The 26187-nt window shown below is 40.6% G+C and overlaps 1 protein-coding gene across 1 annotated transcript in view; it reads left to right on the top strand.

Annotated features, from left to right (window-relative positions):
* The first annotated feature begins 1993 nt into the window (after nt 1-1993).
* The window catches only part of LOC144591289 (adenylate cyclase type 1-like), a 37260-nt gene continuing 13066 nt past the window's right edge, over nt 1994-26187 (top strand). The window contains exons 1-3 of the mRNA XM_078395547.1: nt 1994-2131; nt 8751-8869; nt 23488-23599. Coding sequence (XP_078251673.1) covers nt 2018-2131; nt 8751-8869; nt 23488-23599 — 345 coding nt within the window. The 5' untranslated portion in view covers nt 1994-2017. The remainder of the gene's footprint in view (nt 2132-8750; nt 8870-23487; nt 23600-26187) is intronic.

Genomic DNA, 26187 nt, shown 5'->3' with positions numbered 1-26187 from the left:
TAAGAGCATACGGCACAAACCGTGGTTTGCAATGCACTGGTGTGGCATCCTGCTTCAAGCATACTTTCGCCTTGTACCCCTTGATTGGCTCTCCCTGGTCGCTAAACACCTTCGGATGTTGCTTGATTACATCCTCCGGACACTTGAATTCTTCACGAATGAGGAATATCTCGTTCCAGTTGAGCTTCAAGATCTGCAGCCAATTCTGACCTAGCAACGCTGGTTTATCTCCCTTTACAACTACGAGGGGCAACTCCGTCTGTTGCTCCTTATACCTAACTGGTACATGTACACATCCTAACACTGGAATCTTCTCTCCAGAGTAACCACATAGCTTGATTCGCTTCGATTCCAATGGAATTTGACTCAGCTTCTCCCGATACACAAATTCTGGAATCACGCTCACAGATGCTCCTGTGTCGACTTCCATGCTAACATGAGGTCCATTTAACTGGACTTGCACGGACACATTCTTTGTCTTCCGGTTTACTAGCTCATTGCTGCAGATGGTGTATATCTCGAGAAACTCTTCCTCTGCCTGCAGTTGATCCACAGAATGCAGCTTACTTGTTGTTGAACCTTTTTTCTGCTTAGTCTTTCGACAAGCCTTCGCTAGGTATCCCATCTTGTAATACGAGTAACACTCTGCCTTGAAGAACGGACAAGACTGTGCTAGATGTGAGCCCAAACAGCGATAGCATGACTTTGCAGTCGTCTTGCTATCCTACCACGGATAATGACTCTCTGACGTCTTTGTCGACTTATCTATCTTTAGTTTGCTGGACTGCAGCTTGTTCAACTCTTCCACTGGTTGTCTAGAAGTTGTCCTGACTTCTCTAGAACCCCTTTCTGCCATATCCATTGACAAAGCAGTTTTACAAGCTGTTTCAAAAGTCAGGTCATACACCGTCATCAGCTTACTTCGGATCCGCTCACATCTCAGTCCGCACACGAAACGGTCTCTTAATGCCCGGTCTTGGAGATTTCCAAAATTACAATGAATTGATAACCTCTTGAGTCTCACGATAAAATTACTAATATCCTCCTCTGGAAGTTGGCATCTTGTTCCAAAACGATAGCTTTCAGCTATCTCTAAGGGCTTAGGGTCATAACGTTCTGTTAACTTCTTCAGAATATCCTTCAAAGGTGTGTCCTTTGGTTTGGCTGGAGCTAATAAGTTATTTACTGTATCATAAACATCGGGACCCATTTCAGTGAGAGAAATTGCTCTTTTCCTAGTTTGAGTTGCTTCATTCAACCGTCTTGATTCTGCATCAGAAGCTTCTACTTCAGTGATGTTATTTGCAGCAAAAAACATCTCTAAACGTTTGATGTATGCACTGAACGTTTCCCGGCTTTGCTGGAACTCATCCAATCTTCTGATATATCCACTGGGCACCGCCATTTTAGAATTTTCTTTTAACAGTCTCACAGAATTCAACTTTGTGACCCGATTTCCAGCTTTCCTTGACACCAAAAGTTATACAACCTTCTCCGTGCCTCTGTAGAATTCCTTATCTACACAACAAGTAAAGCTGGGGAATCGATGATCCCACTCTCGTTGCCAATTTGTGATATCTTGAGCTCAGACACAGAATAACAAGTTAACTCACTGCTGACCGGAACATGACTGCCCAGCTATTCAATCATTTACAATCTTCCAACAAAGGAGGCGCTATTACAGATATATTACAGGTGTCCGGTTGAAACACACTGTGTGTTCATGAAAATAGAAGGATTAAGTGTGATGAAAAAGCCCTGTTATAACATTATTAACAGCCCATGTTAACCCATCGCACCTGCACATCAGTAATAATATTGGGCGTGCATATATAAATCACCAAAAAAGGCACTTGTACTCATTAATGCAACAGTTCTTTACAAATGCAATGTGCTTGTTGGTTTCTATATCTCGACCAGTGACAGCGCGAACCAGGCGAAGGGATTGATTGTACTCAGTGTTTTGTGTCCCCCTCGGTAGCTTGTGGCCAATGCTGTTCTGTTTGCCAGCGTGAATATGTCCGGGGTGTTTGTCAGGATCCTGACGGAGAGAGCCCAGAGGAAAGCCTTCCTGCAGGCGAGGAACTGCATCGAGGAACGCCTCCGTCTGGAGGATGAAAACGAAAAACAGGTCAGTAAGTTGGGTTCTAGATACATTCAAACGGGGAGCTGAAGATCATGCTGAAAAAAAGATGTGGATTAGATATACGTGATAGGAAAGGTTTAGAATGGATAGGCAATGTTTAAAAGGATATGGGCCAAACGTGCGAAAATAAGACTATATTAGATATGATAAGACTATGCCAAGATATAGCAGAAATATATAAATTAAGTTGATAAAACCTACAAATGAATAAAAATGAATGTCATAAAATAGCATGGAATTGAGAAAGAATATATAATGTCTTTAATATCCCACTAGATTAATCGAATCAATAAAGTTGCACTTCGGAAATGGCAGACACCCTGGTAATAGTCATTACTCCATTGCTGGTGAAATGTATCTTCTTAACTGCGCCAGTTAAATTTAATCCAAACCTCTAGCTGTGGAAAATCTAATGCACACGATGTCCTGTTATTCAGACTCTTCTATTTTCCTCCTCCCATGGGTGTTTTTGGATAGCCAAGCCATGTAATACTCGACAAGAAATAACAAAATGGGAAAATGTCTGCAAAGTTTTAAATGTTCTCTATAGGTAAAATAAATGTAAACATCTACAGAGTTGAAAATCTGTGATAAAGAGAAAGGTTCTGGAGCACTCAATAAAATTCATAGGAAGCCCCAATGGAGAGAGAGTGTGAATTAAAGCATTGAATTTTCTGGTCTTAATACCACTGGATTACATAAATTTGTATGGATTTTAACATGTATCCAATAATGTTTACAAACCCAAGTATTATTTTATCTGATTTCTGCACAATTAACTAATATTTAAGTCTTGCCCACATATTCTGTCTGGTTATGTATCTCTTATTTAATAATTGGCACTTTTATTCTAGGTTTAGAAAAGATGCAATATTGGGTCTTTGTATGATGTTATGGAAGGTGTAAATGGGATGTGTTAACTGCTCAGCATTTCAAACTGTTTTATTAACTTCTGGGATCTAAGGTCTGGGAACATTATTCATTTAGCGAGACAGTGATACTGGTTTGCCAATATAGTTTTTGATATAAAGAGAGGAGGAGTGTGATTAGAATACATTTCTTTATACCAAGTGCTGTCAATTCTACCAGGGAGGGATCGCTTCATTAAATGCGATTAGATGAATATTTTGAAGCAGATAGACCCATGGAATATTGGGATTGTTTAATTTGCTTCAGATGTGGTGTCAACACAGACATTTTAAATCAGATAGCTGTCTCCCGAGTTGTCAGTTGTTGTGACTATCTATCTTGAAAGGGAGTATTATAAAACAATTGTACATGCCTTTGTTATAATGTTACTTTTCTGAAAATGAACACAATTGCAAGTAAAGCAAAGTCTTCAGATTGACATTGATAAAATGGACTTTCATGTCTCAAACAATGAAATAAGTCTAATTCAATAAATTGAAACATAATTTAATTTTTCCAGAACTAGCCCTTTCAAAGGAATGGTATAATTGGTGTAAAATGGTATATTCCAGCAGTAGTATATAATGTGCTGTGGACAAATGGAAAAGAGCCAAGCAAATAATCACTTGGGCACCATAATCTATAGTTAATCTTATGCCATTTAAGTACAAGATTTACTCATTAGAACAGTGTCACTAATAAAAAGAAATTTGGTAAGATGTAGTGCAATATCATTTGAGGTACTCTTTCAGTCTGAAGAAGGGTCTCGACTTGAAATGACACCCATTCCTTCGCTCCAGAGATGCTGTCTGTCCCGCTGAGTTACTCCAGCATTTTGTGTCTACCTTCGATTTAAACCAGCATCCGCAATTATTTCTTACATCATTTGATGCACGCTGATTTGGATAATTGCTGCAGTCAGCACATAAAATGATCTCAAATTATGTACATGAAAATATTCATATGAATAAAATAGCTTCCTTTAAAAAAAATCCAAATTACATTATGTAGCAAAATAAGGGAAATGGAGCATGTACAAGATTCTGCAGTTTGATTATTTTACTGAAGGCCATGCTAAACACAAATATCCATGACCTTCATACTTTTATGATGAAACAGGTGAGCTTGGACTTGGTGGACTGAAGGGATTGTTTTCAATCTTCCAATCAATCATTGTTTTTGCAGCTCTCGTGTTTCTGTTTCCCCTCACTGTGCTTACTCCTGAAAAAATATACTCATTCGTGATGGTTCTTTTCTTCAGGGTTGGACAACCCATCCCTGTGCCATAAGTTCATAAATTCATAAGTTTTGAAGCAGAATTAGGCCATCCGGCCCATCAACTCTACTCCATCATTCAAACATGGCTGAACCATCATTTCCTCTCAACCCCATTCACCTGCCTTCTCTCCATAACCCCTGACTCCTGTATTAATTAAATCTATTACTCTCCATTTTTAAAATATCTATTGACGGCCTCCATAGCCTTCTATGGCAATGAATTCCACAGATTCACCACCCTCTGACTTAAGAAATTCCTCCTCATCTCTTTTCTAAAGGTACCTCCTTTTATTCTGAGGCTATGGCCTCTGGTCCTAGACTCTCCCTCTAGTGAAAACATCTTCTTCACATCCACGCTATCCAGGCCTTTCACTATTCAGTCCCCACTCATTCTAAATTCCAGCGAGTACAGGCCCAGTGACATCAAAAGCTCATCATATGTTAACCCAATCATTCCTGGGACCATTCTTGTAAACCTCCTCTGGACCCTCTCCAACACCAGCACATCCTTCCTCAGATATGGGGCCCAAAACCTTGTCACTTAAAGTTTACTTTAAACATTTGGACATGATTAATTACAACACTTTGGCACTTGGATTTCTAATGTAAGGAAAGTGTTGAACACCAAATCAAAAAGTAATGTGGTATTTTCCCCCAAATTCAGAAATTTTCTTTGAAGTGACAAAAAAAGCAATTGAAAATATAATTTGTTGCATTCATGTTTTATCCTGCATTAATTAGCATCCCTTTAATGCTTTCTCAATGTAAAGAGTCTTTTTATGCAGTCCAGTCACTAATGAGAACTGGCTAATTAGACACATAATTGATTTGATGGTTGGAAGCAGAGGGTGATTTTTGGAAGGTTGTTTTTCGAACTGGAGCCCGTGACTAGTGGCGTGTCTCAGGGTTTGGTGCTGGACCCATTGTTGTCTCCTATATCAACAATTTGGATGAGAACATACAAGGTTAGTAAGATTGCAGATGACACTAATATAGATGGCAATTGTAGACAGTGAAGGAGGTTATTGATCTTGTTCAGCTGGGTATGTGGGCCAAGAAATGGCAAATAGTGTTTAAATTAGATAAGTGTGAGATGTTGCATTTTGAGAAGACAAACCAGGGTAGGACATTCACAGTGAGCGGTTGGGGCCTGGGGAGTGTTGTAGGGCAGAAGGTTCTAGGAATACAAGTATATAGTTCCTTGAAAGTAGCGTCACAGCTGGACAGGGTGGTGATGAAGTATTTTGGCATGCTGGCCTTTATCACTAAGGGGATTGAGTCTAGAAGTTTGGATGCTGTTACAGATTTAGTCCAGAGATACAGCGTGGAAACAGGCCCTTCAGCCCACCAAGTCCATGCCGACCAACAATCACCTGTACAGTAGTTCCATCCTACACTAGGGACAATTTATAGAATTGTGCTATGCAGGTGTACAATATGTTGGTGAGGCCGCCATTGGAGTAATGTGTTCAGTTTTGGTCACCCTACTATAGCAAAGATGCCATTAAGCGAGAAAGAATGTAGAAACGATTTTTACGAGGATGGTGCCAAGACAAGAATGATTGAGCTATAGGAACAGGCTCGGCATGCTGGGACTTTTTTTCCGTGGAGTGCAGGAGTGCAAAATTGCCAAGAAGTACTTAAAAGAGCAACCACAGTTCTGGAAAAATGTCTTGTGGACAGATGAGACGAAGATTAACTTATATCAGAGTGATGGCAAGAGCAAAGTATGGAGAAGGAACAGCCCAAGATCCAAAGCATACCACCTCATCGCTGAAACACGGTGGTGGGGGTGTTATAGCCTGGGCATGTATGGCTACTGAAGGTACTGGCTCACTTATCTTCATTGATGGTACAACTGCTGATGGTAGTAGCATAATGCATTCTGAAGTGTATAGACGCATCCTATCTGCTCAAGTTCAAACAAATGCCTCAAAACACATTGGCCGATGGTTCATTCTACAGCAAGACAATGATCCCAAAAATACTGCTAAAGCAACAAAGGAGTTTCTCAAAGCTAAAAAATGGTCAATTCTTGAGTGGCCAAGTCAATCACCTAATCTGAACCCAATTGAGCATGCCTTTTATGTGCTGAAGAGAAAACTGAAGGGGACTAGCCCCCAAAACAATCATACGCTAAAGATGGCTGCAATACAGGCCTGGCAGAGCATCACCAAAGAAGACACCCAGCAACTGGTGATGTCCATGAATTGCAGACTTCAAGCAATCATTGCATGCAAAGGATATGCAACAAAATACTAAACATGACTACTTTCCTTTACATGATATTGCTGTGTCCCAAACATTATGGTGCCCTGAAATGGAAGAACTATTTAGAAACACTGCTGTAATTTGTACATGGTGAAACCAAAATGTATAAAAATGGCCTTTATTAAAATCTGACAATGTGCACTTTAACCACATGTGATTTTTTTTCTACTACAAATCTCAAATTGTGGAGTACAGAGGCAAATAAATAAATGATGGGTGTTTGTCCCAAACATGATGGAGGGCACTGTAAGTGAGGCTGGTACATTAACAACATTTACAAGGCATTTGGATTGATGCATGGATAGAAAAGGTTTAGAATGATATGGGTCAGGGATGGACAAATGGAACTGGTGGGGTTGTGCATTTTGGCGACGCGACCGAGTTGGGTGAAGGGCCTGTTTCCAAGCTGTATGTCTTTATGACTCTAATGCTTAATAAGGGTGAAGATTTTCCTGCTAATTCCAGTCAGCAATAAATCCTTACGGAGCATATCTGTTCAGCTCCTCAATTTCTCAACATTTCTTCCAATATGACCTATTCGTAGGCAGGTTTCTAAGAACATTTCACTTGGTTTTGTGTGTAATGATAAATTGAATAACTCAAGTGATTTCAAAGACAAATGTTTTTTTTTAGAGTGAGTCTGCTTGCTGGTTGTGGGAGTGTATTTCTTTCAATGAAATCCCAGTCAAGTAGCTTTAGTAGAGTAATTCTTCACAGGATAATTAAATGTAAAAGGTAGCACTCTACTTTAAATTGGTCTTGTTCAGCATAGAAAGGAACATGCTTCTCTGCATTGCAAGCATTTCATCTGGCATTTTCCTCTTGGAATTATTATATGAAATATATTAAGATGTGCATCCATTGTTGATGCAGCCCAGACCATCACACAGGCCAACCTCCCTTCCATTGATTCCATTTACATTTCACGCTGCCCCGGCAAGGCTACCAGCATAATCAAGCATGAGTCTCACCTCTTCACCCTCTTCTCCCCTCTCCCATCAGGCAAGAGGTACAGAAGAGCACTGGGCACCTATATTCTCAATTATAACATGTTTATCCGTGATTTCAAATTCTCCCATGGCTTTGCTGTTACCTTTCTCTGCATCCATTATTCCCAGGTACCAGTGCTTATCCAAGGCCACCAGCATAACCAAGGACGAGTCTCCCTCCCTCTTCGTCTCTCTCCCATCAGGCACGAGGTACAGAATTTTGAAAATGCATATACCACCAGATTCAGGGACAGTTTCTTCCTAGCTGTTATCAGGCAACTGAGCATCCTATCTTCAACTGGAGAGTGGTCCTGAGCTACCATCTACCTCATTGGAAACCCTCAGACTATCTTAGTTGGACTTTACTGGACTTTATCTTGCAATGAACGTTATTCCCTTTAACTGTATCTGTACACTGTGGACAGCTTGATTGTAATCATATATCGTCTTTTTGCTGACTGGACAGCATGGAACAAAAAGCTTTTCACTGTACACGTTACAATAACGAAAGTAACCAAAATCTCCGTAGTAATACATTAGCTATTTTGTTGCATAAATAATTAACCCACTTTAATAAATTATTGCAAATCAACTTTATATTGCATTTATACCACAATTTGTTGAATGGAAATTAGATTCGCAGGCAGGGTTAAAATTTCCCTATTTTTGCAGGTGCTGGGAATATAGGTAGAGCATAGCATACATGTATGAATTTCAATTGATATTTGCTGTGTACAAGTTTGCTTTTCTAAATGTAACAATTCACCTTGTCTATACTTTAAAAACACAAAACCCCTGCAGATGCTGAAACCCCCCCCCCCTAAAATAACACCAGAAATGTCCAGCAGGTCAGGCAGCACTTGTGGAAAGAGAAATATTAATTCCTTACTATATGTGACTTTGACCTGTTGAATATGTTATTTTAAAATTGTCATTTTGCAGGCTACTCTGGAATCTGACAGTGTTTGCAATACCTTAAGGTCTGAATGAATAAAGTTACTTTAATTCATTTTAGATAACACAGAAATGCATAAGTTATGTTAACCAAATAGATGTATAAATAGTTTCAGTAATTTCTTAAACATCTAATAACTTCCTATAAAATACACAGATACATTGATTATTTATTTATATTTCATCTGTAATTATCCCCACAGGAACGACTTCTAATGAGCCTGTTGCCCAGAAATGTAGCAATGGAAATGAAGGAAGATTTCCTAAAACCTCCAGAAAGGATATTTCATAAAATATACATCCAAAGACACGACAATGTCAGGTACGTTAGAATCTTTCACTCAGATGTTGCAACTAATTATTCATGTACAGTCGTGTTATGATCGATTACTTGTGAATGATACATGAAATGCTTTAAATATCTTGAAGTACAAAGTCCAAAGTTACCATAGAACAATATGTTGTACATTTATAATGCAGAGGAGATTAGTGCATGGGAGAGCTGCCATGCCAAATAAAAATGAACATTTTATATATTTTAAATTGTGTATTGTGGCATAAGACTCATTCAATGTGACATTCCTGCCAGGGCTATGACGATGAGGAAGCAAGAAGTTGTTAAACATCAGTTTAATATTGCTGTGATAAGAATTATTTTAAAAATATTGATTACTGAAGCACACTTTTTCAGTGAATAAAACCCATTAAAATTACTGAAGGCTACAACTATTATATTGACTTCTAACAGATGAGTTTATTGAAAGGAACAGTTTAATAAATTAGTTTCAAATCTCTCATCTGCACATTCATTTCGACAGCCATGATGTTTTGGTTTAATATGGAACTGCAACAAGAACAAGTTGTATTTTACCATAGCAAGATGTCTCTGAGAGTTCAGAGAAGTGCTGTCAAACAATGTATGACAATGAGACACATAAACAATTATTGGGACAGACTGGTAGATTTTTTTGAAGAAGTCATGAAGAGGCCAATGGGCCTGCTTACAAGATGTGTAGTTTAATGACTCGATGACTATGCTGCTATCTTAGCCAAAGATTTAGTTTTAAAGAAGTTTCCTAAATGATCAGATCGGAAGAGGCAAATAGAATGGTGGTGGTGGGGGGAGAGGGGGGGTGGGGGGGGGGGGGGAGTGGTATGGATGGGAATTCCAGAGTTTAAAGCCTTGTGGCTGCTAATGATAAAGTAATGTAAATTATGGATGAATATTTTCCATATCGACTTACAACATGGAAGGGAGCCATTTGGCTCATGCTTGCTAATCGACCAATCTGATTTCACCACTAATTTTCCGTGGAATATATTTTCCCCACATTCCTGTTAATTACTCCAATTCTTCTATTCACCTGATTGGGATGTTGGAGAAAACTAGCATCTGAAGGAAATAAATGCAGGTACAGGGAGGTGTGCAATCTCTGCACATACAGTATTGCAGATTAGGATTAGGTGTGAGGCAGCATATCCATTAAATGCACCACTATGTCGCTCTATAAGAAATGGACATGTACTGATATCTCTGAGGCTTGGAAGGTTGGAAAGGTGAAGATCGGTGAGATCTTAGAGAATTTGGACAAAGGTTTAAATTGAAATAATACTTACTCAGGAAGCAACAAAGATCAACAAGTCGGGTGGAGATAAGTGAACGGGTTTTTGATATTCACAGGCCAGAGCTATTTATGTGACTTCAAATTTATGAAAGGTAGAATCAGGGAGGCTGGTCAGGAAGACATTTGAATGGTCAAGTCTGGATGGTCAACGACACAGAAAGATATTCTGTTGCACATGAGCTGAAATATGGATGGCATTGGGATAGGTTGTAGAAAGGTAGAAAGAATGTTTTTGTGATAAAACATTATTTATTATCTCTTTCCTTTTGGAACATCATGTATCACACTTTATACAGTTTTTTATATGGTATAAATGTTAGGAAAGATGGGCTTGAGATATCTGTTGCAATTGGAACAATTCTGAGTTCAATAGCTGATTGTGTTCTGCATAAATTAATGTTCATTGTGCATTTATTATGTATTGCTAAAGGACTAGTTACAACAGACATTAATGTCTTTATTTAGCAGATGGGCAGCAATTTCAATGTGCTTTACTAGTAATCACTAGCCTTTTCTTGGAATCGATTTCTGATGTAACAATATTTCACAAAATCCATAAGAAAAAGATTCAGATAAGCTTCAACAAGGCAGTTTGATCCTTATTAAATTCAGAGACATCCAATTGAGAATGAAGGATCTGACACTCATTGAATGATAGAAATGGTCTCTCCAAATGAATCTGAACCCTGTGCACGGCTAGCCCCCTTCTGAGTATTATATTCGTTCAAAGATTATTGGATTTTTACTTTCATTGCTGTGGTGTACACAAGATGGATTTACTTATGTCAATTATCATCAGTAATATCATTGCAGTAAACTCCATTATCTATGCAGCAATGTGTGACATATATCCTCAAACAAGTCACCTTGAGCATTTGGGTACAATATGGGATGCTTCCTTTTCTCAGTGACACTGTCATATTTTAGGAAAGATTGATCATTGATTTGCCTTATATTTGAATTTCAGCATGCTTTTGGACATTTGATTTTGCGCGTTAAAGCAAATGTTATTTCGCATATTGTTCGAATGGAACTAATTTGTAATATTCTCTCCCTCGTTAGTCAGCAACTACATTGTAATTGAATATCTGGGACACTTTGCATATTATTGCCTGTGATGATGGTCAATTATTGTATTATTCATGAAGGAGGTTTCAGAAATTAAAAATTTGAACTGGACTATGTCGTGAAGCTTGTTCAGATTTTAAGAAGACTGCTCTGCGACTATTTTGTCAAATGTAAGCCACAAAGCTTTCCAGCCAACTAGATCAAGTGGATGAAACAGTCTCGAATATCATAGTAAAATCTGTAAATATTTTATGATTTATGTCCTTTAAGATACTTAAGGATTGAAGATTAATTGTGAGTATCATTGGTAAAGTCATTGGGCAGAAATAGTATTTCTGAAGGATGTAGATTTAGAGATTGTGGAGGCATTAGTAATGATCTTTCAAGAATCATTAGAGTCAGGGTGGTCCCAGACTGGAAAATTAGAAATATTACTCCGCTGTTCAAGAAGGGTGTGAGAGAAAAGAGGGGAAACTATAGGCCGCTTAGCCTGACTTCTGTGATTGGTAAGATTTTTGAGTCCATTATTAAAGATGAGGTTTCCGAGTATTTAGAAACGCCATGATAAAATAGGCTATGAACATTGACTTCTCCCACTTCAGGTAGTCCCTGCTTCCCCTCTCTATCCCCTCCCCCTTCCCAGTTCTCCCACCATTCTTCCTGTCTCTGACTACATCCTACCTTTGTTCCACCCCCTCCCCTGACATCAGTCTGAAGAAGGGTCTTGACCCGAAACGTCACCCATTTCTTCTCTCCCGTGATGCTGCCTGACCCGCTGAGTTACTCCAGCATTTTGTGCCTACCATAAAATAGGCTGAAGTCAGCATGGTTTTCTGAAGGGGAGATCTTGCCTGACAAATCTGTTGGAATTCTTTGAGGCGGTGAATAGCAGGATAGACAAAGGTGAGTGGGTGGTTGTTATTTACTTGGTTTCTCAGAAGGCCTTTGATAAAGCCACACATGAGGCTGCTAAACAAGAATGAGAGGCTATTAATAAAGAGGAAGAAGACTGGACTTTTTTGACTTCCATCACAGTGAGGAATGTGGGGAATCTGCTGTGGTGGATGTTTATGTTAACTTTTATGTATTTGTGTGTCTTGTTGCTTTTTTTTTCGTATGGCTGTGTGGTAATTCACATATCACTGTACCTTAATTGGTACATGTGACAATAAAAGACGTTTGAAACCTTTGACATGAGAGAGAGAAGATACTAGTATGGGTAGACGTTTGGCTGAATGGCAAAAGGAGTGGGAATATAGGGGGAGTAAAGTATCATTCATTTATTCATTTTCTGGTTGGTTGTTTGTGACTAGTGGTGTTCTGCAATGTGTTGAATCAATACCTGTCCCTATACCACCCCCCTCGACTCCGTCCAAGGACCCCGACAATCTTTTCAGGTGAGGCAGAGGTTCACTTGCACCTCCTCCAACCTCATCTACTGTATCCGCTGTTCCAGGTGTAGACTCCTGTATATCGGAGAGACCAAGTGCAGGCTCAGCGATAGTTTAGCTGAACACCAACGCTCAGTCCGCCTGAACCCACCTGATCTCCCGGTTGCTGAGCACTTTAACCCCTCCATTCCCACATTGACCTTTCTGTCCTGTGCCTCCTCCATTGTCACAGTGAGGCCCAGCGTAAATTGGAGCGCAAACAGCACCTCATATTTTGCTTGGGCAGCTTACACCCCAGCGGTATGAACATTGACCTCTCTAACTTCAAGTAACCCTTGCTTTCTCTCTCTCTCCATCCTCTCCCCGTTCCCAGTTCTCCGACCAGTCTTTCTGTCTCTGATTATATTTTATCTCTGTTTGCTTTGTTGTTACCTTCTCCCAATTAACAATGATCTATTCCACATTTTCCTTGATTCCTCTTCCCTTTGCTCTGTTTTCACACCTTCACACTTCCTTATCTATCTACCTCCCTCCCCCCTGACGTCAGCCTGAAGAAGGGTCTCAACCCGAAACGTTACCCATTCCTTCTCTCCAGAGATGCTGTGTCCCGATGAGTTGCTCTAGGATTTTGTGTCGATCTTTGGTGTTCCGCAAGGGTTGGTGTTGGGTCCGCAACTTTTCTTGTTGTATATAAATAATTTGGATGATGGAACTGATGACTTTATGGCCAAGTTTGCTGATGATACAATGATAGGTGAAGGGCAGGTAGTGTAGAGGAAGCAAGGAGGCAGCCGAAAGACTTGGACAGATTGGGAGAGTGGGCAACAAAGTGGCTGATGGAATACAGCGTAGCAAAATGTGCAGTCATGCACTTTGGTGCCTAGGAATAAAGACATAGACTATTTTCTGTACGGAGAGAGGATTAAGGAATCGGAGGTGCAAATTCCCCATCCCCCAGAGAATCCAGTACAAAATCCTCCTCATGACCTACAAAGCCCTCCATAACCTGGCCCCATCCTACCTGACTGACCTCCTCCACAGGCACACTCCCACCCGTACCCTCCGCTCTGCTGCTGCCAACCTCCTGTCCCCCCCCATCCGGACCAAACTCAGATCCTGGGGGGACAGGGCTTTCTCCATCGCTGCTCCCACCCTATGGAACTCACTACCCCAAACCGTCAGAGACTCCTCCTCACTCACCACATTCAAAACATCACTGAAGTCTCACCTGTTCAGCACTGCCTTCAACCACTGACCGTCACCTCACCTTCTGTCTCCTTTTTCTGTTCGTTTACTTATTTATCTATTTATTCACTTCTCTATGTTCTAGTAATCCCTGTAAAGCGTCTTTGAGTGTTTGAAAAGCGCTGTATAAATGTAATGCATTATTATTATTATTATTAAATGGACTTGGGAGTGCTGGTGCAGGATTCCCCAAAAGGTTAATTTGCAGGTTGAGAGGAGGGTCCGGAGGAGGTTTATGAGAATGATCCCAGGGATGATTGGGTTAACATATGATGAGCATTTGATGTTTCTGGGTCTATACTCGCTGGAGTTTTGAAGGGGGGGATCTCATTGAAATTTACTGAATAATGAAGGTCTGGATAGAGTGGATGTGGAGAGTACGTTTCCACTAGTAGAAGAGTCTAGGACCAGAGGACACATCCTCAGAATAAAAGGATGTACTTTTAGAAAGGAGATAAGGATTTCTTTAGTCAGAGTTTGGTGAACCTGTGGAATTCATTGCCACAGACAGCTGTGGAGGCCAAGTCATTGGGTGCCAAAGGTTTGGGGAGAAGGCAGGTAAATGGAATTGAGAGGGAAAGATAGATCAGCCATGATAGAATGGCAGAGTGTACTCAATGGGCCAAATGGCCTAACTCTGCTTCGATGAATTATGAACTTCTAAACTAAATGTATCATTGCATAATTTTGAAAATCAATAAAACCGTACACACTGGGGGATATTAAAGAAGAAGTGGATGTTGATCTTACTCTGATGACAAAGATGTGTAGTTTGAAGTTCATTTGTGTATTAGTTATATTGGCAATAACGTTAGATCAGACTGGGTAGAATCAATGACAAATGAACAAATGTAATGATGGAAGTTAAGAAATGCTTTTGGCTTCCCTGTTGATATTGCAATTTATCTAACATTGAATACTGGGCAAGATAATTCAGCGACAGTGAAGGAAGGGGCTTAGATATGTAACAGAAAAATGGAGTTGAATGTCACAATCTACATGTGTAAGCTGATGCTGAGATCTGAATTCAACATTGAAATGTGAGAACGTGCCTGAGCTGTGGTTGGAGACGGAGATAAGATGGGTTGTCACAGCCTTTTTTTCCAGGGTAGGGGAATTTAAAAGAGAGGACGTAGGCTTAAGGTGAGAAGGGAAAGATTTAAAGGGACGTTTTCACAGAGGGTGGTGGATATATTCCAAATTTTTGCACAATTTTGTGATTTTTTCCTGGAAATATTGCATTAGAATTAACCACAAGATATTGTTGCTTATTTGAAATGTCATTTTGAAATTCTGCTATTTAAATTTCTTTAACATGAGATATCTACAGTTAATGCCTTGGCATTGAGGCAACAACATTTCCGTTATAAATTAGGTTTATTATGAAGTGATCAACCCAGTGATACATGCAGTTACTTCACAGGCTGGAATTAATGGCACGTTTACAAACATTTAATGGGGAGTGGGAGTGTGATAACTGCCGGTTAGGTGTTCTGTAAACCCACACTAGCAGTTTATTTTTCATCAATACAAAATAAAATGTGTTTTTCACGAGAGAGCGAGAGAAACATTCAAAGAGTCCTTGATCATTTGCATATTGGACAAAAATTCAAATTAAACATACGTGCAGAGTTGTCACAAGGTTTCATTGCTTTTTATCAGCACATTTTCCACGAGAATTTTTAAAGAGGGCAATATTGTCCAAGTCCAAGGGAATGCTGACATTGTCTTTGTTGCAACAGTTTGTAGCCCCATTAGGAAGCTCTGAAAATTAACCAGGCTCTTCTGTGTGGAAGGGCACTAGGAAATAGATAGCTCTGCATCAATGCTTCCAACTATTATTTTAAAGTCAGCTTAAGTTATGGATCATCCTGTTGCTTGCATTTGGTGAACACACATAATTCCTTTCACAGATATCTAATAAAACTAAAAGATAGCTACTCTGCAAAATACCACAAAATATATTTAAATCCACAAAAACTAGAATAAGAAATACATTCTAAACATAAGATAGACACAAAACAATGGAGTAACTTAAAGGGTCAGATAGCATCTCTGGAGAAAAGGAATAGGTGACGTTTCGGGTCGAATAGGTGACGCTTCAGTATCTTGACCCAAAACATCACCTATTCCTTTTCTCCAGAGATGCTGTCTGACCCGCTGAGTTACTATAGCTTATTGTGCCTATTTTCGGTTTAAACCAGCATCTGCAGTTCTTTTCTGCACATTCTAAGCATACATGTACTGTTATAACACCCTTGATCACTGCTACACATCAATAAAAAATGTCTACAGCTCTGTAGCTGTACCACATTTCGGGAAATCTGATCACCTAGCTGTGCTTCATCTATAAACAAAAATTTAAGCAGGAGGATCCTTTACAGAGAGTTGTGAATTGCTGGTCAACGGACATGGATGACATCTGACGCGACTGGTTCGAGTCAGTGGACTCGTCCACATTCGGAGATTACCTGAATCTAACCTGAATGAGTACATCACTGCCGTGACTGACTTCATCAGCATGTGCGTGCAAGACTGTGTGCCAACAAAGTCAATCCAAGGGTTCCCCAACCAGAAACCATGGATGAACTGCAAGGTACATTCACAGGTTAAGGCCAGGTCTGCTGCATACGTCAAACGAGCCCGAGCGGTACAAGAAGGCCTTCTATGATCTCTGCAACGCTATTAAGGATGCCAAGAGACAAACCAGGACAAACTTGAGTCCCAGTATTTTCACTCGGACACACGGAGAATGTGGCAAGGTCTGAATAAGATAACTGGCTGCAAAACAAGGTCAGGCCATATCATTGGTGATAGTGCGACCCTACCCGATGAACTGAATGCTTTCTATGCTCGCTTCCAACAAAAGGCCAACAGGGTTATGACACCTGGCCCTTCTGACTCCAGTGTGCCTCTCCCCAGGGTGACTGTAGCAGAGTTTAGACCGGCCTTCCCGAGGGTAAACCCAAGAAAAGTAACTGGCCCAGATGGAGTTCTTGGCCGTGTGCTTGGTAGCTGCACGGACCAGCTAGCGGGAGTATTTGCGGACATCTTTAATCTCTCCCCACTCTGTTCTGAGGTGCCCACCTGCTTCACGAGCATCACCATCATCCCAGTGCCGAAGAAAAGCAAGACCTCATACCATAACGACTACCGTACAGTGTCCTTGACATCCACCATCATGAAATGCTTTGAAAATGTAATAGTTATGGAACATATTAGACAATAGACAATAGATGCAGGAGGAGGCCATTCGGCCCTTCGAGCCAGCACCGCCATTCAATGTGATCATGGCTGATCATTCTCAATTAGTACCCCGTTGCTGCGTTCTCCCAAATCCAGTCTACCCAGCGGCCTTGACCCACTGCAGTTTGCCTACTGACAAACCAGGACCACGGATGATGCCAATGCCATCATCTTCTACCATAATCCTCAACACGAGGGCTCCGCAAGGATGTGTTCCCAGCCCCCTTTACTCCTTGTACACCCGCGACTGCGCAACCATGTATAAATCTAATTCAATTTTCAAATTTGCAGACGATGCCACCATTGTGGGCTGGATATCAAGTAATGATGAGACAGAGTACAGGAAGGAGATTGAGAACCTCGTGTCCTGGTGTCAAGACACCAACCTTTTTCTCAATGTCAGCAAGACAAAGGAGATAGTGATCGACTTCAGGAAGTGAAGCAGTACACATACCCCAGTCTGCATTGATGGTGCCGAAGTAGAGTTGTTTGAAAACTTCAAATTCCTGACAGTCAATATCATCAACAAGTTCTCCTGGACCACCCATATTAAAGCAACGTCTAAGAAAGCACACCAACGTCTACTTCTTTAGAAGGCTTAGGAAGTTTGGCATGTCCCCTACAACTCTCACCAACTTCTACAAATGCACCATAGAAAGCATGTTATCAGGAAGCATCACAGCTTGGTTTGGGAACAGTATCCAAGACCGCAAGAAATTGCAGCGAATTGTGGACACAGCCCATACCATCACACAAACTAATCTCCCTTCTATTGACTCCATTTATACCTTATGCTGCCTCGGCAAGGCCAGCAGCATAATCAAGGACGAGTCGCACCCTGGCCACTCCCTCTTCTCCCCTCTCCCATCAGGCAAAAGGTATAGAAGTGTGAAAACCCACACCTCCAGATTCAGGGACAGTTTCTTCCTAGCTGTTATCAGGCAACTGAATTATCCTACCACAACCAGAGAGCAGTCCTGAACTACTACCTAACTCTTTGTTGACCCTCGGGCTATCCTTGACCGGCCTTTGCTGGCTTTACCTTGAACTAAACGTTATTCCCTTATCATGTATCTATACACTGTAAATGGCTTGATTGTAATCATATATTGTCTTTCTGCTGACTGGTTAGCACGCCACAAAAGCTTTCCACTGTAACTTGGTACATGTGACAATAAATTAAACTAAAATGAAACTACAATGAGATCCAACATTTGCTTTGAGGAACAGCACTCCATTTTCTGTCTTTTGCTGCCTTCTGGATCCGTTATTGAATTTAGTGACTTCAGGCAACTCATTTTTTTCTGTTTGCACCTGAACTGGTGAATCCTGCTGTAGATAGCCTGTCTATAATTACATAGGCTCACTTTTTCTCTCACTGCCAACATTGCCTGACCTCCTGGACATTCCCTGACCTGCTCAGCTTTGCATTTTACAGTTGTCACACTTTGGTGCTGTCTCTCTCTCTCTCTCTCTCTGGCTCCCTGGCTCTCTGGCTCCCTGGCTCCCTGGCTCTCTGGCTCCCTGGCTCTCTGGCTCTCTGGCTCCCTGGCTCCCTGGTTCTCTGGTTCTCTGGCTCTCTGGCTTTCTGGCTCCCTGGCCCCCTGGCCCCCTGGCTCTCTGGCTCTCTGGCTCTCTGGCTCTGGCTCTCTGGCTCCCTGGCTCTCTGGCTTTTATTTGAAGTACATTTGGAATATATTATCTACATGCAAAAAGCAGTTCAATTTATGGGCCTCAAATGAAAGTTAGATAGAGCTCTTGGGGCTAGTGGAATCAAGAGATATGGGGAGAAGGCAGGCACGGGTTATTGATTGTGGACGATCAGCCATGATCACAATGAATGGCGGTGCTGGCTCGAAGGGCCGAATGACCTGCTCCTGCACCTATTTTTTATGTTTCTATGAAACAAATTTGAATTAATTTCAAATGCTAACCATCTCAACTATGTATTCAATGTTTTTTGTCACAGTGTGAAGTTGCAGTAAATCAACTAGGAATGTTTCTGGAGGACTGGGCAGCTCAGTTCTAGGCACAGACTGATCCAGATGTGTAAACAGCATGAATGTGTTCAAGGGAATATTAAAACGCTCCTTGAAGTGTCATACAGCATATCCTGCTGCTGATATCCTTGTTATTTAGCTGTTACAGTATGTCAATTTGCTTTTGAAGTTGATTCCAATTAAACAAACGGAAGCAACTGAGACTTCATTGCATTAATGAAATGTTGTCAGATATTGTTGGTAAACCTATGCTCTCGAACGCAGAAACCATAACCATTGTATCTCTAATCTGTAGCGGATTCATCTGTTTTGCACTTAGCGCTGTGTTCAGTGGAGTCTTGATCAGAGTAATATTACACTTTAATTAGTTAAAATATTAGAGTAACATTACACATTAAGTAATTAGTAAATCTTGAAATTACATACATTATTTTAAAGGGTCGTTGCATTTGGTTTTATCTCAGCAGCAAAATATTTCCAAAGCACAACAATGCAAAACTGGAAGTTTATTGTATTAGTCGGGTCATTAATGTCAGCGGACACATTGGGCTCTATGTTCAATTTTCCACATGACATTTGAACAATGCAAAGTCTCTTTCGGTGCACTGTGGACGGCTTGATTGTAATCATGTATAGTTTTGTCATTGACTGGAGAGCATGCAGACAATAGTTTTTCACTGTACCTTGGTACACATGACAATAATAATCTAAACGTTATGTGCCATTATGTAATAGGCACATGCCTGATTTCAATATTCATCCAGATGTTTGAACAGACCACTGACAAAAGAAGGTTGAACTTTCCAGAAATGTACTACTTGTGGTGTTTGGAGGTACAGGAGTCCTCACCAAGCCCTTGGAAACCATAGGGACTGCTGTGGATCCCACACATCTCTGCCAGAATGACTCCCTTCTCCTTTCCTATCTGTGGTGGTGATATTGAATAGAATTGGTAAGGTCCTTTAGCTGAACTGTGTGATTGGATGGGATCTGCAATTTGCCTGTGTTATAGTGATGTTCCTGGGATGTTTAAAGGACTTCTGGCTACTCGTATTAGTACGTAATTGGGGCATAGCACCAACATTGCACCAGATCTCCAGTTGTAAAACACTTATATAGGGTGGCACAGTGACGCAGTGATAGAGTTGCTGCTTTACGGTGCCAGAGACCCGGGTTCGATCCTGACTGCGGGTGCTGTCTGTAAGGAGTTTGTACCTTCTCCCTTTGGGTTTTCTCCAGGTGCTCTGGTTTCCTTCCACACTCCAAAGATGTACAGGTTTGTAGGTTAATTGGCATTGGTAAAAAAATGTAAATTGTCCCTATTGTGTTGGATAGTGCTTGTGTATGGACTCGGTGGGTCGAACGGCCTGTTTCCACGCTGTATCTCTAGTCTAATGTCTAAATCCCATTATCAGGCAGGCAGGCAGAAAGGCTTACTTTAATTTGGCATCATGTTCAGCACAGACTTTGTGGGCTATAGGGACTGTTCCTGTACTGTACTGTTCAATATTCTATATTCTATCACATGTTCTTGTGTGTTTAGCTTGTTCCAGAATCAACCATTACCCTTGCATTATTTTCTAAATAAGTGTTTAGCAATCAGTAATTCTTTCAAATTACTGATGAGAAACTTGTTTGGAATTTCCCTGTCCGTCATGAAATCTGATTACATTTTTTGCTTAATTTAAGATTAAAATGAATAAATTTAACAGATCAAAATGTCGCTTCAGTTTACAAGTATCTGTACAGAGATACAATGGAATGCATCATGTACATTGTTTATTTTTTGTCATGTGACTCTGAAGGAGAAATGGTTTGTTCTGTACTTAGTAGTAACTGCGTCACAAGACACCCTTGATCTAGAATGGATAGATTCTTCCCATATAAGATTGTTGGATATTTCAGCCATGCTGTCTTTTTTCCTCTGGTCATATACACAAGCTCCAGCAGTTAGATTACAAAGTCAAGAAGCTACCCTACCTGAATTCTTGTAACTGCCTTGAACATTGCACAGAGCAGAGGTGGCATGGTGGCACAGTGGTAGAGTTGCTACCTTACAGCGCCAGAGATCTGGGTTCGATCCTGACCACAGGTGCTGTCTGTAAGGAGTTTGTACGTTCTCCCCGTGACCGCGCAGGGTTTTTCTGGGTGCTCCGGATTCCTCGCACACTCCAAAGACACTGGTGGATTTGTGGAAAACCACTGTATAAACGCTTGTGCATTTTTAGATTTCAATGACTACATGTTGCAGTACAGAAGTGCGGAGCTCATGGGAGACCAGACATGAATGGCTAACCTCCTGCTCTATCACTGGTCTCACCGTTAAACTTAGCAACTTTGCTGTTATGACCTGAACGTAGGACTCAGATGTGCTTGACATCTTTCCTTTTCGCCTTATGCCACCCATACGTGGCACTTTAAGAGTGGCTCCATTCATTCCAATGGAGGTCGCTGCCCTTCACCTAAAGAGAAAAGTGAAGTTAAGTGATTCTTTTGTAGATATTTTAAGCAACATAATTATCAATTTTTTTACAAATATTTTTTAATTTTTTAATTTTTTTTTTTTCACTACTTGGTTTATTATCAAAATCACTTGGAAGAAAAGTGTCCTTGGACGGAAGACAGAGAGTCATCAGGCCGACTATGGTTAGGGATTCAATTTGTGCGAAGTGTAGCCTATTTACCACTTGCTGCTCTGCGGCATGGAGTTGGCGGGAGTATTCAATGCATCCGTGAGCTTTGTGCACACATAGACCTGTGTGGCAAATGGGGTATTGTGTGGGGGTGACTGCAAGGCACAGGTTGGGTTCACCACAAACTGACCTCTGTCACGGTGATTGGCATAAAACCTTTGCATGCCATTCAGTTCATGCCTCCTCAAAAGTCCTTATCGGTAACTTGAAGGAAGTCACTGGGAATATGTGGTCTGGAAATTATGTCGTATGGTGCTTGTTTTTATGTGCTACTTAATGTAATTTTATTTGAAAACCAATCAGCCTTGTACATAACCAATCAGCCTTGTACATTTATTATGTAAAGCCACATTTTAGGTAGTCCTCTGTGACAAGGAAGTCATAGCAGGGCATGAGGAGTCGAGTCTTGTAAAGTCGATATATTGTCATGTGTATAAATACAGTGAGAAATAGGTGCAATGGAACATCTTGCTTGCTATTAACTGCAAATGCTGCAATCTGCAAGACAGCACTGGAATAACCCAGCAGTCAGGCAGCATCTGTGGAGGGAATATATAGGCAATGTTTCAGATCATGGCCCTTCTTGTGACATATTGAAAGGGCTCCTACGTTGTGCCATCTTAATGTGCATTTTAGTACTTACTTATTTGTCACTTTATTTAATATGACATAGAAGGAGCACATTTGGTTTATCAAGTTGTTGCCAGATTCCAGCTGAGCAATTTATTAGTTCCATTCACCCATTAATTTCCTTATAGCTCTGCAACTTGTTGCCTCTCACAAGCCCATCAACTCCCCTTTACTTTTTTTTGCCATTTACATACATCAAGAGGTAATTTTCAGATGGAACATCTTCCAGACGGTCTAATGGGGGAATAAAACTGTAGTGACCAAGTGGTATTTTCAATGTTATAACATTCTGGTACATAGAATAATATTTAGTGTGGCACTGGAGACTGCAAAAGCTGGAATCTGTAGTAAAAAAAGACCAGCTGCAGGAAGTCACTAAGTCAATCAGTAGGTGTGGAGGGAAATGGATAGTCAATGTTTTGGATGGCACCCTTCATCTGAATTGAAAGAGTAGAGGGGAAGTAGCCAGTATAAAGAGATTAAAAAAAGTCACAAAGTGCTGCAGTAACTTAGTGGGTCTGGCAGTATCTATGGAGATCTTGTTCTCCAGAGATGCTGCTCTAGTTACTCCAGCACTTAGTGTCTTTTTTTATAAAGGAGCATCTGCATTTCCTTAATTCTCAGTGTAAGGTGGCGGGAAGATGGAGCAAGAGTCAGCAGATAATAGGCGAGTACTGGTGATGAAGATTTGCAGATTCATCAGTTTGCTAGCTCTTGCCCCACTCTTCCTCATGCCTCTTTTTCTTGGCTACGTCCCCTCTACTCTTTCAGTCTCGATGAAGGGTCTTCACCTGAATCTTTGACTGTCCATTTCCCTACACAGATGCCGCCGGACCCACTGAGTTCTGCCAGCTGCCCTCCTGTTCTTTTGAATAATATTTGGGGCCCTGGCAAGACATCATGGTTTGAAGGATTTATGTTATGGCAAGCCATTGGTGCAGTCAGCACACTGCTTATCACTTTCACTTTTTTATGCCTAGAATTTATCTGTGTTTAATTGATAAAATAGGACTTACATGCAATTTCTGTCTCCTCTCCCCAGCATCCTGTTTGCAGATATAGTGGGCTTCACAAGTTTGGCATCGCAGTGCACCGCACAAGAATTAGTAAAGCTTTTAAATGAACTCTTTGGCAAGTTTGACGAGCTGGCCACGGTAAGTGTTTTTTCTGACATTTTCTTTCTTTGGCATTTGTTTACTTTTCCTCTGGATTGGTTTGTCATGAAGAGTTGATCCTAACGTATTGCACTTCTTCACGTTTGTAAGATTGCACATTATTAATGTTTCCCAAAATGAAAATATCAGTGTATTTGTTCTGCTGACCTTTCAATAAAGATTCTCAATGGTTGACAATAACTTAGACTTCAACTGACATCGAGGGACCACCGATCTGACTTCAAAATACATATTAAAAATAGGTATAAGTGGATTTAAAAGTTAGTGTAAATTAACGGTTAATGTGCAAAATCTAAACTGGACCTTAATGGGCAATGTTTTTAATGTAAATGCGCCATGAAAAGCATTTCCTACCACCTGTTCCTCATGCAGGCAACTGTCCAGTTTTCATTGTATTTCAATGGATCATTTTCAAAGACTAAACGATGAAAGTTTCATAAATCCTGTTAAGTAAACTTGGGAAGGGCTGAGGGAGGTTCATGACTGAAGATGTAATGAATTGTTGTGGCTTTGTTCGTGTATTTGTCCTCCATGTAATTTAAGATGTTAAGGTGCCAGTTGCATTTAGCCTCCTCCTTGTCCAGCTACTCAGAAGCAACTAGAGGAACATAGCACTCACATTCAAATTGTGTGTATATTTTGAAAAACGAAAAGCTCAAAAATATTTTAGGAAGCACTATAGTTCAGTTGGTAACACCCTTACTTTTGAGGCGAAAGATTGTGGGATCAAATCCCATATGAAAGACTTAAGCACACATATCTATGTTGATGCTGTGGAAGGTGATCTTAAACCAGGACTGGATCTTCTCTTTCAACTGTGCATTAAAGATTTCATCACAGTAATTTCAAGAAGATCAAAGGAATTATTTCTGTGCTCTAGCAATTACCTATCCTGCAATCTGATTTTGATCTGCTTCATGTATATAGGAGCTTACTGTGCACAAATTGTTGTGTGTTCTGTGTTGCAACAAATACCACACGTATAACGTAGTACAGTACAGCATGGGACAAGCATTCCAGCCCACAATGTCTGTGTGAAACATGAGGCCAAGTTAAACTAATCTCCACTGCCTACATGTGACTAATATTCCTCCATTCCCTGCATATCCACGTGCCTATCCAAAAGCCTGTTAAATGCTACTATGATATCTGCTGCCACCACCACTGCCAGCAGCACGTTTCAGGTACCCACCATTCTCTGATTAGTAAAAACTTGCCCCACACATCTCCTTTAAACCTTAGCCCTCACACCGTTAGCCTTAGACATTTCCACCCTGGGAAAAATCATGAGGGGAATAAATAGGGCGAATGCACAGAGTCTTTTATCCAGGTGAGGGGAATCAAGAACTTGAAGGAATGGGTTTAAGGGGAAAGGGGCAAGATTTAATACAAACCTGAAAGACATATTTTTTCAATCGGAGGCTAGTGAGTATATGGAATGAGGGGCCAAAGGAGGTAGTTGACGGGACTAACTTACAGGCCAGCTGACATGGGGCTAGCTTAGATGGGGCATCTTGGTCGGCATAGATGAGTTGTTCTGAATGGCCTGTTTCTGTGCTCTGTATGACTCTATGACACCAATTGCTTTCTTTTAACATGGGAACAAAAGTAAACTATACAGGGTGTTCTTGCTGTATATCGTGGTCAATCTGAGCTTCACTTACAACCGCTGACGTTCTTGCATGCTTCCTTCATTGGGGCATGGTCCTGATCATTGAACTAAACATCAAATCATGGTTGTTTCTTGGTACATGCAAAACTGCATGTAATCCATTGGGAAATTTAGCAATGGATTAAACTCTAAACTCAAAAGTTGAAAAGATAAATTTCAAAGGACATTACTAGTTGATGTAAGTCTTGGATTTAAACTGCTTATGGACCACAGTAAGAAATGAAAACTTTATCTCTGCATCCCTGGTGTATTGATTGATTAAATACTTCCTGTGAGATTTTAAACTGGTATAAAATTTAGAAAGTGTATGCATTACATTATTTCTGCCCACTAGATGTACAATAATTACACTGGATTTTGGGTATCCAATCCAATGTATGCCAAGGTTACTGTGTGTACCTCTGTTCATTACATGACAGATAGGATGTAAAGGATTTGGAGAGAATGCAGAAGAGCTTTACCACAATGCTGCTTGGATTAGAGAGTATTAAGTATATGGCGAGGTTGGACAAACTTGGTTTGTTTTCTCTAGCTGGCTGAGGCTGAGGGGAGACAGATTAGAGATTTATGAAATTATGAGAAGCATAGAAGGGAATCTTCTCAGAACCTTTTTCACGGGGGAGAAAGACTAGAGGGCATAACTTTAAAGTCATAGGGTGGAACGTTAGTTGGATATGTGCAGTGCACGTCTTTTTATATCGAGAGTGGTAGGTGCCTGGAGAGCACTGCCAGAGGCGGTGGTGGATGTAGACATAATAGTAGAATTTAAGAGGCTTTTAGATAAGCACATGGAGATTCAAAACTGGAAGGATATGGATCATGTGTCGAGATTAGTTTAATTTGGCAACATGTTTGACACAGGCTTCACAGATCAAAGGGCCAGTTTTTGTGATGT

Source organism: Rhinoraja longicauda, unplaced genomic scaffold, assembly GCF_053455715.1.
Source record: "Rhinoraja longicauda isolate Sanriku21f unplaced genomic scaffold, sRhiLon1.1 Scf000806, whole genome shotgun sequence".
Lineage (NCBI taxonomy): Eukaryota > Metazoa > Chordata > Chondrichthyes > Rajiformes > Arhynchobatidae > Rhinoraja > Rhinoraja longicauda.
This window is presented reverse-complemented; position numbering and strand designations above follow the sequence as displayed.